Below are 15,219 nucleotides of genomic sequence, written 5' to 3'. Positions count from 1 at the left end.
TTTTGAGTGATGTGACAGTTCCCACGTGATGTGACGCATGCATCGCCTCCTGTTCTGCCACATTTTGTGCTGCGCCCACTAACTTTGACCAACGACGACTGCGTCGGTGACCCCTTGCAACGGATAGGCTTGGTTATCTAACTTTTATCTTTGCCAACCATGCTGTTTATGCTATCTGTGTTGGCCTTCTTTGCCCTTGTGGCTCTGCGTGCGTTCGTAAATGCTACCAATGAACTGCGAAGACTAAAACCGTTCTTTTGCAGTCATCTTTCGATATCGCGTTTCTCTAGCACCCTATGTTCCTGAGCGAGTGAAGGCTTTCTTTCCCAAACTGAGACATTACACTCCTCTTTCGACCTTTGCCGAACAAGCAAATGCAGGCCTTTCCTCCTCTGACTTTGACATTGAGGCGAATTTGCGAAATGGTGATTCAAGAACTGGCCTCGACGAGCAGGGCACGCAAGAGGTCATGGAAATTATGCAGAGAGAGCGTGTAAAGTACGTCATTCAGCTCTGACATGACTGAAGAGGGACTTATATGCAAACTCTTAGCTTTGATCAGGCTCGGCTGATTCGTCACAACCGGATTCTTGCTCACAATGGGATCGATGCATCAGGTCCGTTGATTGATAGCCCATTAGTCCAGGGTATTGACTCATAGCAAATCTTCAAGGGATGCCGCTAGATTCCAAGGCGGTAACGCACTTGTGACCTTCAAACCTATTATTTCGTATTGTTCTTTGTTAAAGGCTGTTTCTGCCATTCCACACAGCCTTCTACTACGTTTCTGATCCACCGTCATCTGATGTTCTTTTAACCTTTCATTTACACACCGATGCGTATTCCTATGCTTTTGTATCAAAGATCTGTTGTAATCTACACCTTTTCACGGTCGACCTTAGTACAAGCCCAGCGATTTGGAGACCAAGTTCATATCAAGCAGTCCACCAGATCGCAGTCCTGTAGACCGTGCTCAGTCTAAATGATTGTATGTCTTATCTACTCCTGGAAGATGCCTCATTGACCGGATACTGCAGAGTGTTAGTTGAGAGAAGCCGTACATCCACAATCTGGCATAGTCGTGCACACGCACCGCCAACCGTACCGAATGTACTGTTCGACCAATGATCTTGGTGGCTCAAATACATACCGAATTGATGCACAATAACTTGCTTGGAGTGAGTTCTGGATCTTACGTTCGGAAAGTGGGCACATCGAAAGTTCCCACCATTCGAAACAGCTTTCTATAAAGGTGATTCGTACTGCTGATATGTTGAGATACTGATTGCAGTCATGCAGTCAAGACGCTACGGACCTTTTCTCCGCCGCTGGACACGCCGATTTATATCAAAACAAGGTAGATACCGCAGCATGGCACATCCACTAGTCAAAGAAGCTCGTGTGCTAAAAAGCTTGTTGCATATGCGATAATTACCTGGAGCCTCCCGGCTCCGTAATCCTGAACATGAAGGGCCATCTCATTAAGAGAAGATCATCTTGAGATCGAAGGGGATAGGTGGTGTGGTAAATTCATAATAAGTGCTAATATTCAATTCGAACGCTGGTCCCGGTGATCTTGACTGCGCCTTGAAACAGAAGAGTGCGCCACTGACGCATTTCAATTTCTCTTGGTCGTTAAATGCTTACCGTTCATATAGTCCAACTAGCACGGAACGTTGACCGGGTAGGTTTCTCCTTGAACAGCATGTTTATGTCGCGGCTTACCTGAGGTCGCATGGTATCCCAGTGATCTCTGCCATTCGCTTTTACCGTTGCAAAAGCGGTCTTACATCAACTCGGCCTGTTCTTGATGTTATGGCTCGACCGAGCAGCCACACGATCCTGCGTCCAAACTCTTTCGAAAGGATGTATGGTACATCGTTTATTTGACTCCCTAGGATGCCGGCGCTGTCCATTTGATTAATGTGACCTCTATGCTCTCTCATTCTCAACATCCTTCACGTACCTGTCGCATCATTCCATCACAATTAAGGTAGACCTCCCGGCGGAGAAGTCAGCTCCATCCCAAGCCCAGATTCCCGACTCCTTCCTTCCCAATTTGCAAACATATCTCTCTCAAAAGAACATGCAAATTGCTGCCTTAACAGGGATTCTGTTCTGGTTCCCGTCTCCAGTTTACCCTGGATCATCATCATCAGAGTCGCCAATGCCGCTTTGCCTGGATACGCCATCCCTATGGACCAAAGCTAGACCACTGAGCAAGTTCAAGCCACTCTCGGGCGGTGTTGATTACGATTCGCATCGAAGGGTCCCTGATCGCGTATTGAAGCTCTCCCCCATAATACAACCAGCCATCGGGAGATCGTCCAGGAAACCACGATCGAACGGTCTTTTATTTTTAATTTTGGGTCGCATTCCAGACTCAACGAACGGAAGCAAATTTCCACTGCTATCCCTTATCGCGGTTGGGTTGAGCCCCACTTTCCGTATCTTGGAGAGCAATTTTTTTTGCTCTCCGAGACGCACGCAGTTGTCCGGAACGGTTAGTCACGTCACGACAAATGGGTACTTTCCTAAAGGCGGGATTGCTCTCCGGACCTTCGGCGGGACCCCAGGGACACTCTTGTTCCAAACACAGTTTATGCAACCAACTAACAACCTCTCACCTCTCTCTGTATCTCAAAGGAAGACTCTGGCCCCAATCCTGCCCTTTTTTTTGTTGCAGCGCCGGTCATCTATTATACGGTTTTGATACCCGTCCTCCTACAAATCCCCCTTTAATGGAAGGAAGAAAGCTCGTGGGAAGTGGTGGGAAGGAGAAAGAAACATTTTGGTTTGAGACCATATGTCTGTCGCGGCGTCTGCCCACTGTACCCGCCTCGATTCTAGCGTAGCCCCTACCGTCCACACCAACGACCACCACGACCACCACAACGTTTTTGATACCCGCCCTCTAAATCGTTTCTCCCTATCGCCCCCATCACGCCGATGTCAGAACCACTACTTACTGCGTCTTTCTGATTGAGAGGTGCAGGTGCGTTCGCGCATTTCAAAAGAGATCGTAGAGTACACAGACTGACTAGGCCCAGCCGCAGCCTCAGTCCCAAAGCACCCAATCCAAAATTCGATCACCCTGATCGCGAAGTGAAAATCCGGGTTCGAGGAGGGGGGAGGTTTCATCGTGGGGCACTGTTAATAGTGTTAATAGTATCTAATTTCAAGCGGTCCTGTCAAGTTATTTTTAATAAAGGAGGGGGGTCCATTTCACGTCGCCACCTCCAAGTCGGTGCCGCGCTGTCAGGCACGAGGCGTTGTCCCTAGAGCAAATCCGTCTTCCCTGCGATCAATTACTTGCCTTTTTATGCGCAGTCAAGGTAAGTGATCTTGACGAGCGTAGTCATATTTCCCTTCTTCTTCGGCGCCACACCTGGACACGGAAGAAGTAAAAGTGTGCCGCCACTGTTCCCCCCTCCCTCCCTCCCTTGCAGTGCACTTGGAATGGTAAAATTGAGGTTGAATAGAGATGTTCGCGGCAGAAGAGAAAGGTGCCAATAGATTTGAGCGGGCTTACATACAGGTATGGTTCCTCCACAGCCGAACGGAGGTATAATGAGAATAGAAGACCATCTAAACCCCCACCCCCCCCTTGCGAGGTACAGCCCTGGACGTAAGTCAAGGGTGCAAGGGTGCATCTCCCGCGAGCCGAATTTCACTGAACTGTTACATTAAAAAAAAGTTACACAAGTCCTATGACCGCACAATAAAAACCCATGCAATTGAAACTGCGATTTCGAAACATGTCAGGTACAGGTTGGGAGGATCTTTGCGAGAAGTTGGGTCGCATCCATCCCCATGGCCAGGAAACGGGGGAATCTTTCAAGTGTCAAAAAAAAAAAAAGGTCCAGTTCGTATGATTTGGATTTCGGCGACAGCGACAGCGTGACTCGAGCACTTCTATCGTGGCTTCTGGTAGCTATCCAACTTAGTACTGATACAAGTATATGAAGAAAGGCCGTGATTCGCTCTATATCACCTCATCTCATCAATGCAGTCTAAGCGCATAGTATGCGGATTTAACTGGACGCAGGAAAAAAAGTTCGCTCGGTTTCCCTCGCGAAGACTGATGTAAAAGAATCCAAGTCGCGTCGCACAACATGAAAGGTATGAAAGAAGCTGTTCCAGGTTAACTTTCAGGCCAATGGAAGATTGCAGCCTGAATTTTGTGGACAAGCCCGAGATGAAGTCGCAGCGAAATCGGAAGAGTATCGAACTCGACAGCATGAGGAAAGTGAAGCAACAATCTGGAGAAGAGTCAGACTGTGCAGGCCAGAGTCGATGAGCTGAAGGAGAATGAGAGCTCGTACAGATGGAGATGCAAATTCTGGAACCGAACATGCGAGCGACTCTACCAATGGCAGCGGTCCGAAACCAGAGCGGGTGGTAAAAATCGGCCCGGTGAGGCAGCACATCAATGGGATGTTTTTCAATGTAGAGGGTATATCAGAAAAAATAAGAGGAGAAAGAGACCCACCGGGCTGCAAACTGTTCAAAGCCCAAGACAATGTCCGCCCGGAAGATGTAGAATGCATTGTAAGAAGCAAAAGGGGACGACTAATACTACAAGGATCAACGAGAACGAAGATATATAAATCCAACTACAATTCTCTGGTGGCTTCTCTGACCTCCTCCTCTGTCATCTCACCTACCAGAGGCTCACCGACAGGCAAGATCTTGACTTGATCTTTCGGTTTGGGGATCTGCGGTGCTACGGGCATACTGTGTTTCTTGGCGCCGACTTTGAGTTTCGGCTGTGCCTGCTCAAACGCCTGCTCGACCTGCTCCTTGGACTTGCCCATCAACAACGCGTCGAGATCGGGCTTCATGTCGTCGCGGACCCTAGCTACGCGGGAGACGAAACGGGTGATGGCATCCTGCATATCATGCTGCTTTGCCTCGAGGGCGATGAGGACGGTGTCGCCGAGAGGCCTGACATGGGTGTTATTCTGGATTTGGCGGATCTGTGTATCAAAGTCGTTGTAGACTGAGTTTTTGGTTTTTTTTTGGTGAGCACGAGGGTGGATTATAGAGAACAAAGACGGACCTCTCATCAAGTCGTGATAGCGCTGCCAGTCCTCGTAGGTGACATCTTCCAACCAGGCATAGTCCAAACCCAAGTTTGCCTGAGCCTTTTCTGCAAGGGCCTTGACCTCGCGACTGGCGACGACGCACTCTCTGACCTCGTCCTCCCTCACACGGGCAGCCCAGTTCTCGACACGCTGACCCATCTCGCGGACGAGAGCGTCGAGCTTTTCTTCGACGCGTGCAACAACCTTTCCAGCCCTCTCTTGATTGTCCGCGTCTTTGGACTCCTTCTTCCACCAGCGCTCTAGGCCGCCCACGAGCTTCTCTGCTTGGTCGAGAAAGACATCGAGGAGCTTGCTGACATGCACGCCGTCTACAAAGTCTGTGTCGTCGTCTTCGGTGGCCTGTCCAAAGAGGACGGCAGCTGCTCGACTACGGATACGTGACAGGTTTTTGCGTACTGTGGCGGCGCGGGAGGCAGCGAGGGCATCGAGTTGGGATGCCCAAGAGGCGTGACGGGCAGTTATGTTGGCGCGTTTTGAGGCGACGGCAGCGTGGTCTCTGGAGGTTTCTGTAGGAGGTGTGACGGAGGAGGTGGTGGTGGTGGTGCTAGGGACGGATGTGGTGACGGCATCAAAGTCGATGTCGAGGTCTGCTAGAAAGTCGTCAGACTCGTCGGGAGTGGGCACTGGCGGGTCAGGGGTCGGCTCTTCGAGAACAACTGGTTCTTTGGATGGTGCTGGCGACACTGTTTCGGACGACGATGCCGTAACTGGATCTTCAATTGGGTCAGGCGACGGCACTGGCTCGGACGAAGACGTCGGCTGTTCCGTGGTTGTCATGGATACTGGCTCTTCAATAGGTGTTGGCTCTGCAGATGGCAGCGTCGGTGTTGGCTCAGGCGTCGTTGACTCGAATGTCGGTGTCTCACTCGGCAGCGGTCCCCCTCGACTCAATTCGACCACCTTTGTCCAGAGCACGCCCACATGGGGATCGACAAACCGCTTCCTCAGCTCGCCCAGCTTCCGCGCACAGACCCCATACGCCCCAACAACCCGCGGTCGGCCAAACACGTACGCCCTCTGCAGGTATGGCGACATCCCAGCGTACGCCCTCTGCAGGTACGACACACCCCGATCCACGTACGGTTTCACGTACGCCTCATACCTCGGCTCCACAAACCCGCCCGCCTCCCGCACCGCCCTCCGCACCGCCTCCCCGCCCTTCTCCACCACAGGCTCCACCCTCGTCACCACGGGCCGCACACTCGGATGCCCTGCAACACGCTTAACAGGCCCTACCAAGTACACATCCACCACATTCGCCCGGTACCGAGCCAGCCCCCAACACACCGGGTCTTGGAGGCCATAATCACTCGGACACACCCTCAGCGCATACCCCACAAACACCATCAACAACACCAACAGCACCCCGTCAGTCCATGACAGCAGTGATCCTTTCTTCGACTTGGCTCTAGCTTTTCGTTCTTTCTTCTTTGAATTCGGCTCGACGGGCGGTGGAGGCGTAGGTGGAGACGCAGGTGCTTTTTTACGCGGGAGAGGTTGTGATGAGTTGGTGCGCGATGCCATCGGAGGCGCGACTTGCGTTTTCTTGTTTACCACCATCCTCGGTGGTCACCGCTAATTTCAGACCTTGGGTGTTGATAAATCGACCTGTTATGACGTGGCTTCGGCCCGCCGGACCGTACCGACACGTATGTGGCGCTGCCACTCAAACTCAACTTCTCTGCCGTGATTCCTCCGAGTCGGACACATCCTTGTTGGGTACTTTCTTGGACACATCCTTCTCTTGGAACCTTCACAGCCAGTCCCAGGATTTACCTCCCCAATTTTTTCTAATCCCAACTCCCACTCACTTGCCGCTATACTATAGTGTTCTTTTCTTCGACGAGCGGACTCGACGTCTGCATTAAGGCTCAAGCGCTCACTACCTCAGTCTCTCAACAAGTACAAAATTGTCCATTTCTTAAAAACATACATTCAAGCCACAGAGTTACAATTACACTTTCAAGCCAGTCCAAAGAGCCTAGTCAATACAGTTCCAGTGCAGTCAGGCCAAAGCAACAATCCAAGCCAGAGCAAAAAAAAAAACCAAAAAAGTCCCAATTTCAATAGCGCACCAGAAAAACTACTTATTTCTGCACAAACCAAAAAAAATCAGCATCACGCACTCCCCCAAAGGGCACTCACCAACAGCAACTCGTCGTCTTCTTCCATCCCGGCCTCTTCCCCTTCCACAGCTGGGTGTTTATACATCTTCATCTGCCCATCCCTCACCCTCGCCCGGCGTACGCGAGGACGAGGAAGCGGCAGATCGTCTTCCGGAGTGCTGAACGTCAGCGCTTCGAGCTAAGAGACGGGTAAGAAACACGGATCAGGTGAACAAGAGCGCACCTCGTCCTCCGAATACTCGTCGTCTCCATCTCCACCAACCGTGTTCCCTCTCCGATGCGCCAAGACGCCTTTCCTTCCAACAGGCGCTGACGGCCTCCCCACAACAGGTGGCGGCGCCAAGATGTTTCTGCTCGCCCACTGAGTAACCGCCCCGCCCTGCCCAACAGTCACATCATTCGTATTCGCATTCTGCAGAACACTCCCGCTCCGAGTCCTCCTAGTCGTCGCAGTTTTCATCGGCGCTAGCGACAACGCTGCAGAATCAAGCGAACGCGTGCGTACAGGCCCCGGCCTGTCTTCTTCTATAACAACATCAAAAAAATGGATATCAAGGCCCATATATGCGCACCATAACCCAAAATCAAGCTATCCAAAGACAACAACTCTGCAATGTCCGGCTCAGGATCAGCCATCTCCACATCTGCCCTCGTAGGCGGCGAGATCAATGAATCAGTGATCCACTCAGTCTCTTCTTCGTCGGGACTCATATACCCCGCAGACATCTGGCGCTTCTTCTGCAACGACCTCTTCAAAAGCTTAAACGGACTCATGATATCCCCCTCCCCTTCCTCATCCGTATCCGTGTCGCTCAACGGCTTCGACAACAGACGCGGGCCGACCGTCCCTTCACCCAGGTTCCTAGCGAACCGGAAAGGAGTCGACACGAATTGAACATCTGCAAACATCCCATCGTAGAGCGACAACTGTGACGGCGGCCGATTGAAATCCACCTTGGAAGAAGGAATACTGAATTCGACGTTTCCCGGTTTTTTGATATCCGAGTCAAGGAAAGAGATATGCGTACGGGGAGGCGCCGGCTCAGAAGGACGTCGTCCCCTCTCAAACTCGAGCTGCTGGAACTGGGGAGAGGTTGTCGTCGGCTGGGACTGTAGCGGTAGGAGTTGTACATTCACTGGGTACTTGTCCGACAACGTACGCTTGGGAAAGTGAATAGGAATGATATCTGCATCGATGGGGAAAGAGCTCTCCAGTACGCCCTTGGACCTGGACTTGGACTTCCTCCCGACCCTATTCTCCTTCAAGTTCCTCGAGCTCGTCCTGCGAACTACAGGCACAGGTGATAACTTTCCCGTGTCCTTGGGGACGCTCGAAGGGAGCTTGTACGCTAAGCTATCGCTGGACGGGTTCGGGAAAGGCGTTTCGTACAGGGGTCGGGATTTTTTGGCGGTGGGGGCGGGGCCGGCGGGGTTGGAGCCCGCGCGTTTGAGGTTGTGCATGGGCAAGGTTGGGTTAACGAGAGAAAAGGACGACGAGACGATGTTGGTGGTGGTGGTATGAAGACAAGGAGGGATGGGGTGACGCGTGACGTCATGCATGCGATCGGGAATTTCATAAATTTTTGCCGCTTTCTCCCCAAGTTCTTCATAATCTCACAAACCCTCTCGAAACAGTATGTAGTCATCTACTTACCTCCTCAGCAACCATCAGAGTCATCCTGATCAAAGACAATAAAGCGGCGAATGCCAGCTTCTTGCCAAACAAAGTATGTCAACTCATCTATTCATTTAAAAAGCCTACTACTCCCACCACAGATCAAAGCCTTCGGGCTGAACAACACGGGTACACTCTGACGAGAAGGCAAGTTCCCTCTCCCACCTAGGGCAACTGGCTCCTCTCCATTCCTAACGGCGCCACCCGCAGAATCAACTACAAAACCCAAGACTTCGCAGCAGAAACACTCAAAATCGCCGACGGGAAAGGCGGCGACGTCATCCTCGACTTTTTCGGTCAGACGCATTGGAAGAAGAACTTGGATTCGCAGGCTGTCGATGGTAGGATGACGATATTTGCTTTGCTCAGTGGTGCGTGATCGTGATCTCCCCAAGTGTATACGGAGAAGGGAAACTTGAAGGGTATACGGTCCCTTCGGTGGACTTGCGGCCCTTCCTGTGCCTCCGGGTTCAGGGATCCACGCTCCGGTCCAGGAGCTTGGAATACCAGGCGGAGTTGATCTCCAAGTAGGTACTGCCAGTGTTTCTTGTACTGTTTCTAAGCACCCATGGGCAGATTGAGGGATCAGGTTTTGGGAAAGGTTATCGGGCTCGAGAGGAATGATCCAATCAAGACATCCATAAGGTGTGTGAGCTGAGCTTCCTGGGGTTTTCTGATTGCGCATGAATGGAATGAATAAGAATATGTGAGGCCTCTGTTAGTGATGGGTGTCATTAAAATGACCATATCTTCGATAGTGGAAAGATCATAGCTGAAATTGTATAGATGCCTTCGTTTCTTTTTGATCCCGAATGAATATGTTTACACCAAAAAAATTTCAGGCACGAACATCTCTGTTCCAACTCGTCCTAAAAACAAACTCGCGCAAAGAAACATGCAATAGGTCTAGACTACCATGAAGATACGGCACCATTTGATCAGTTCGCCTTTGCTCATCATCAGGTAAGTATCTTCTACAAGTTCTTCGTCTCCCTCTAACTCGAACTTCCAATCTCAACATCGTTTCTGGCCACGGTAATGCGAGATGAAAGTATTTCCCACCGACCTACGAGCGGTTTGTTCTCCGCCGTCGCTAACAAAGTTAGGAGGAGGAAATTTTATTTTGGTCACTGTCCCTGAGAAGGAAACAGACCAGAGTCCTTAGAGACATTATTTTGTATGTTTTCGCACTCATATTCGTTATGGTGGCTTTGCGAGACTTCCCTGATAGAACGCAAATCGTGGTCAAACCAACGGAAGACCAGAACAACTGCCAAGACACAGCATGATGTGGTCTGGACGGATTGGAGGATAAATCTTCTTGGCACGCGGTTTATTCATTGTGCCGTAGAGCACGAGGCTACCCGGGAAGGAGAAAAAGAGGAATAAGCCAACTGCCCTTAGAGATATTTGCCAGCAGCACTGATGTGCGCCTGTTCGATCGAATAGTCTTGACTCTATCATCGATAATCGTGGTTGCCCCCCCTCCTCTTCGGATGGCCTCTGAGTGTATCATGCCGTGCTCAGAGAGAACGTATTTCTATGGATGGTGCAAGAAAATATCTGGATGATGCCCGAGGAGAAAATGGAGGCTGTGACGCTTCTTACTACTAGGACGTTTCCCCCCTCCCAATTTATTCATATCATTACATCGCAATGCCTTCACGCTGCAACGATGGAGGGTTGTCTGTGCTACGGCACCTTCATCTGTGTTGTTCTTCTACCATATTTCTCACCTCCCCATCGCCGAGGCCATGAGGGGGCTTTACCAAAGCGGCAGAGCCTGGGACAGGCTCGGTCCTGTGGCAGTTTGTCATCACTTAGTAGATTATTCGCTGTAGTTCGGACGTCATTACGTTTCTACTTAGGAGCCACGACGACTAATAAAAGTAACTTCCTTCCTCGACTCAGAGGCGGACCGATACCAGCTGTAAGACGTCTGTTAGCAACTGGTGGCATCATACTTTGTAAATGTTTTCTTTTCAAATTATGTCGAACCTCCCAAATGCCAATAAAATATTCTTACATCGACTCGGAGGAAAAAAAAAATCTTTGAGACAGACACGAGTCTGAACTAGAGTCGAGCCACTTTCCAGCTCGGCTGATGACAGTCTATCGACTCGCGGTGGGACTGGTTCGAGTCCAAGTCTGAATAGCAAGTCACATTCTTGGACTCCTGAACGTGGATTACTCGAGGCCGGTACGCCCACCACCATTTACGAATACTTTGCTCTTGCAAATGGAGCCAAACCCTGGATTTCTTTCCAAGCTGCGCCGCGACCGTAGAATATCTACCTCCACTGGTATGTCAAGTTTATAAATAGTACATGAAGAACTAAACATGCCTACGGCGGAAAATACTCACCCAGGTCCACCCTGAAGCTTCTGAAGGTCCATCAATATCGATCGAGAGGCGAAAATCGGAACCACGTGATGTGATCTTCAGCCCTATTCAATGGAAATGGCGCGTACCTATCAACCGCCCTCTTCCTTCGGCATTGCCATTCTCAACCTACTGCAATTTTTCCATCACTTGTTTGTGAAGAGGACCGACCCAGAACCTACAACTACTTCCAGATCAGAGACGGGCGCTCTTTGCCACCATTGAGCAATTCGGACATAAGTACTTAAGGTGTATTCGAACCTCCTTGACCTCGTCACACCATGCCGATCGGCGTAACCACGCCTACCTTGAACATCTATATTTAATACAACGCAGCCTTCGAGCCCGAAACCTAGAGGAATTTCGAATAATAAGCCTCATATAGGTACTTTCCCCCAAATAAACGTCTTCCTACATCCTATGATGGCATGTGAATTACAGTATGAGACTGCGGCCCAGGGATGGCACAATTTATGAGGTTGATTGCTGTATGCAAGTTCCATGTCAGTATTTCTCGCACCGGTGAATGAGGCCTCGAGGTTGTGAGAGGCTTGATCGTCTCTTGCTCACGTACACAAATCCTGTTCTGAAATGGCACCGCTCGTGCCTCGCTCAATTGCAGAACATCAAAAATGGACGTTGATGCAGGAGTTTGCGGATGTCTCATAAGGTCATGGTGTTCATTTGTTCTCCATCTGAGCTGGATCAATAAACCTTCAGATGCTTGTCAATATCATCGTATGTCCGAATGTCCTTGCAACCCTTGCGGCCGAGTTTACTGAAAACTTTTGTACATTTCCTTCCTCCATTTATATTCCGGTACATCTCAGTTCCACTGGCCTCCGACCAGAACATGGTGTAAGACTTGTTTGCCGAAATGAATTGCACCGCAAGTACTTTGCGCCCCTTCCATATCAAACCGTGATCTTGTGTTCAACGAGTACTGCGTAGGCTCTAAGTATCTATCAAATCAACGGCTGTTACTATCCCGCACCTCGGTGAAACAAAAATGTAGTCGTAAGATTTTGCAACCAACCGACAAGCCTAGCCAATGGCCATTCTACAGTGTATTGCGATCGTAAATGCCCGTGGCAGGGAAGGCATAATCCCCTCCCAGGCCTGACATTCATGTGTATTTGTATCCCCATGCATGCATCCAAAACTTAAAAGCTCTCAGGACCTTCATGCTAGGAAGAAGTCATGGCATGTTTTACCCGGCCGTGAGTGCGATCGAGTAAGATGTCGTATCCATTGGATGTCCCTCATCACCCCTCCCATTAATCATGAGTTTCTGCAAGAATTGTATCTAATAATTATCCTCCATTGATACGCGGAAGTTGTCGAGACACTAGAGCCAAAGCGCAACGTGGCTGATGGTGTGCATGCCACTTTCTGAGAACGCAAGCAAAAAATTGGGTTCCAATTTGACTGCCGTGTCATCGTCAGAAATTATAATTGACGGATGTCGAAAAGTTGAAGGGTCAAGGCCTTGTAGCCTGAGTTAAAAGTGCGCACTAGTACATTTGCTGTGAAGTCTTCCAAAGTTCTTGTTCGGTGGTAAGTACTTACTTTTTGTGGTAAGGCATGATATCGCGGAATACTGGGATTACCGCTAGAAAGTGAGTCGACTGTACCTTAAGATAGTGGTTAGATTGGCAGCACATGAGGTCTGAGGCCCGAGATCTAAGCCTCAACGCTAGCGCTTTACTGCTCCTCGAAGCCCGACGAATACATAAGCCGTCGACACTATTTTTATTTCTCATAGGGATAGGCTTACTTGTCCCAACTGTAGTGAGAGTACGGGTACATACATTTAAGATATGAGACTTCATTTCCCGTATGCACCATCGGCGGACGAAGATATCAAGATGTATCACTGGCGGAGAACCTAAGACAGCGAACCAAAGGCCAAAAGCAATTGACCACTAACAGTCAAGTAAACTGACCCAAGCATCAACGTGCATGAAAGGTACAGATTAGTTTACAGCATGTGTACAATTATATCTTCATTCTACCTTAGAAATCCGAGTCTATCCGATTATCATGCCAATACTCCGAGTCCGTCGTGTTATCATCTGACATGGCTTGGATATCATCTTCCCTCACCAGCTTCTTGATGTCCAATGTGCCATCTAGACGATGTGTGGAGAATCTCTCTGGATGTTCGCGGTAGTCGATTAGTAACTGGTTCAGAAAACCATGTCCGTGATCACGAGGCTCGAGTACAACATTCCATCCCAAGAAAATGCGAATAATGTTCTGTGTATCATCTGCTCGGTATGGTATGACCTCGGCATCTGGATCCAGCGTATAGACGTGGGCAACAAGGCCCTCTTCGTGCGTGTAAGTCATCCCGTAGGTGTGAATCATCTCGCGTGTGCATCCTCGACGCATCATGTGAGTAAACTCCAAACTGTGGCGTGTCCGTGCGCGATAGTAGACTGTGGGAGGTTCCCAGATGGCAGGGACATACGGAGTGTTATCGGTATCGTCTTCTAATTCACCCATCGACTCGTCCTCGTCACTGCCGTAGCTCTCGTATTCATCAGAATCATCATATGGGGCTGTGAACCACCGAACCACCTCATCATCGTAGTCATATTCCTCCTCTTCCTCCTCTTCGTAAGCGTCATCTGGAAAAATACCCTTCCAGACATCATCTGAAACCGCCAAGGATGTACCGTCCGTGCGCCAAAGTGGGCTTGCCGCGGTATGTCCAGGTCCTTTGGCCTTTATCAACATGGATGTAACTGATTTGACGAGGAACACAGGAACGGGTCGATCAAATATCACGGCACGACAACAAGGGCATGATTTCTGACGATGAATGATAAATTCTGGATCATTGATGTCCTCGTCGATCTCCATATCTTCAGCAGAAGGCGGAGCTTTGCGAAACCACTCTTGTAGGCATGACAGGCAGAGGATGTGACCACAAGGCGACAGACTACAAGGATGTTAGAACGTAATGTATAGACATGGGAGAACACGCACGCATAAGGTTTAAAGAGTAGTTCCATACATATCTGACATTGAAGGCTAGTCTCGATAGCATTGAGAATCTGGAGAGAAGGAGGTTAGATCACAATCAGATTTGGAAGTAGGTACATTTACTTCGTCTTTCTGCTGCGATTTTGTCTTCAGCATCTCCAACTGAGCCTCTTGGCTTTTCCTAGCCTACTGGAAGTTAAAATGGCATTTCAAAATATTGAAAAGTGACGAACGCACAAGCTTTCCTGAGTCCAATTCAGTCTTGAGGTTCTGTATCGTCTGGGAACATGCCGGTTTGAGGACGTCACAGATGTCGAGACAAGTACTCACCTCTTTCTGCTTCTTGATGTTCTTCTTGTTGTCGTGAACGGTCTTCTTCAGCTGATCAATTTCTCTCTTCATCCGTTCAAACTCAGCCATCGCCAACGGTCCTGAATACATAACGCCTTTCTGGTCACCGCCCCTCTCAGACAAGGAGTGGTGCGAATGGTCCTCATCACGGTCCCCTTCTTTCTCTTTCCTACTACGGTGACTCGTCGAGGTCGTTGGCACAACGCTGGAAGAGCGCGAATATGTGCCGGAAGCCTTTGGAATGCCGGATTTCATTCGATGACCATGGTCAGGCACATCCTCTGCCACCATGGTGGTTTCGTTGGAAGCAGCAGGGTTTGGAGATTTCTTTTTTTTGACAGCTCCCGAAGACGATAGCACGAAGGGATCAGCTCTCGTCCTACTCCTCGAAGGTGAACGAGATTTCCGACGCCGGACGGTTGTAGGAGGGACAGATGTGTCGGTATCAGATGTCTTGCGCCGAACAACATCAGCTCTTAAGCGCTTGGCATGCTCTGAGATATCCCGACTTAAACGATTCATTATTGTCTGTTGCGAGACAGCTTGTCACCGAAGAGCCTTGTTAGAGCACAGGTACGCACGGCA

General features: G+C 49.8%; 7 protein-coding genes across 7 annotated transcripts; 3 read left to right on the top strand and 4 right to left on the bottom strand.

Annotated features, from left to right (window-relative positions):
* The first annotated feature begins 135 nt into the window (after positions 1 to 135).
* Positions 136 to 1,189, top strand: BT62DRAFT_934117 (uncharacterized protein). The gene is made up of 5 exons (XM_043186674.1): positions 136 to 208; positions 264 to 498; positions 553 to 617; positions 674 to 988; positions 1,038 to 1,189. The coding sequence occupies exons 1-4, from the start codon at positions 160 to 162 to the stop codon at positions 709 to 711; spliced, it is 387 nt and encodes a 128-aa protein (XP_043037962.1). The 5' UTR covers positions 136 to 159; the 3' UTR covers positions 712 to 988; positions 1,038 to 1,189.
* Positions 1,190 to 1,643: 454 nt separating this feature from the next.
* BT62DRAFT_244798 (uncharacterized protein) lies at positions 1,644 to 2,786 on the top strand. The gene is made up of 2 exons (XM_043180200.1): positions 1,644 to 1,684; positions 1,748 to 2,786. Exon 2 carries the CDS (start codon positions 2,087 to 2,089, stop codon positions 2,711 to 2,713), a length of 627 nt encoding a protein of 208 aa, XP_043037961.1. The 5' UTR covers positions 1,644 to 1,684; positions 1,748 to 2,086; the 3' UTR covers positions 2,714 to 2,786.
* Positions 2,787 to 4,616: 1,830 nt separating this feature from the next.
* Positions 4,617 to 6,668, bottom strand: BT62DRAFT_1077792 (uncharacterized protein; the record flags this gene model as incomplete). Its single annotated transcript, XM_043179335.1, has 1 exon — positions 4,617 to 6,668. The coding sequence occupies one exon, from the start codon at positions 6,666 to 6,668 to the stop codon at positions 4,617 to 4,619; it is 2,052 nt and encodes a 683-aa protein (XP_043037960.1).
* Positions 6,669 to 6,961: 293 nt separating this feature from the next.
* On the bottom strand, positions 6,962 to 8,886 carry BT62DRAFT_244946 (uncharacterized protein). Its single transcript, XM_043180201.1, has 4 exons — positions 7,807 to 8,886; positions 7,458 to 7,759; positions 7,258 to 7,392; positions 6,962 to 7,201 (listed from the first exon to the last, which is right to left on the bottom strand). The coding sequence occupies exons 1-3, from the start codon at positions 8,792 to 8,794 to the stop codon at positions 7,312 to 7,314; spliced, it is 1,371 nt and encodes a 456-aa protein (XP_043037959.1). The 5' UTR covers positions 8,795 to 8,886; the 3' UTR covers positions 6,962 to 7,201; positions 7,258 to 7,311.
* Positions 8,555 to 9,684, bottom strand: BT62DRAFT_934110 (uncharacterized protein). Its single transcript, XM_043186673.1, has 3 exons — positions 9,668 to 9,684; positions 9,120 to 9,615; positions 8,555 to 9,056 (listed from the first exon to the last, which is right to left on the bottom strand). Exons 2-3 carry the CDS (start codon positions 9,592 to 9,594, stop codon positions 8,980 to 8,982), a joined length of 552 nt encoding a protein of 183 aa, XP_043037958.1. The 5' UTR covers positions 9,595 to 9,615; positions 9,668 to 9,684; the 3' UTR covers positions 8,555 to 8,979.
* A 795-nt stretch (positions 9,685 to 10,479) lies between these two features.
* Positions 10,480 to 11,195, top strand: BT62DRAFT_1008117 (uncharacterized protein; the record flags this gene model as incomplete). Its single annotated transcript, XM_043177415.1, has 3 exons — positions 10,480 to 10,717; positions 10,778 to 10,850; positions 10,988 to 11,195. The coding sequence occupies 3 exons, from the start codon at positions 10,480 to 10,482 to the stop codon at positions 11,193 to 11,195; spliced, it is 519 nt and encodes a 172-aa protein (XP_043037957.1).
* A 2,021-nt stretch (positions 11,196 to 13,216) lies between these two features.
* On the bottom strand, positions 13,217 to 14,704 carry BT62DRAFT_244773 (uncharacterized protein). Its single transcript, XM_043180199.1, has 4 exons — positions 14,517 to 14,704; positions 14,407 to 14,469; positions 14,287 to 14,354; positions 13,217 to 14,239 (listed from the first exon to the last, which is right to left on the bottom strand). The coding sequence occupies exons 2-4, from the start codon at positions 14,437 to 14,439 to the stop codon at positions 13,309 to 13,311; spliced, it is 1,032 nt and encodes a 343-aa protein (XP_043037956.1). The 5' UTR covers positions 14,440 to 14,469; positions 14,517 to 14,704; the 3' UTR covers positions 13,217 to 13,308.
* Positions 14,705 to 15,219: the final 515 nt, after the last annotated feature.

The sequence above is a fragment of the Guyanagaster necrorhizus genome (genome assembly GCF_019112545.1).
Source record: "Guyanagaster necrorhizus MCA 3950 unplaced genomic scaffold BT62scaffold_18, whole genome shotgun sequence".
Classification (NCBI taxonomy): Eukaryota; Fungi; Basidiomycota; class Agaricomycetes; order Agaricales; family Physalacriaceae; genus Guyanagaster; species Guyanagaster necrorhizus.
This window is presented reverse-complemented; position numbering and strand designations above follow the sequence as displayed.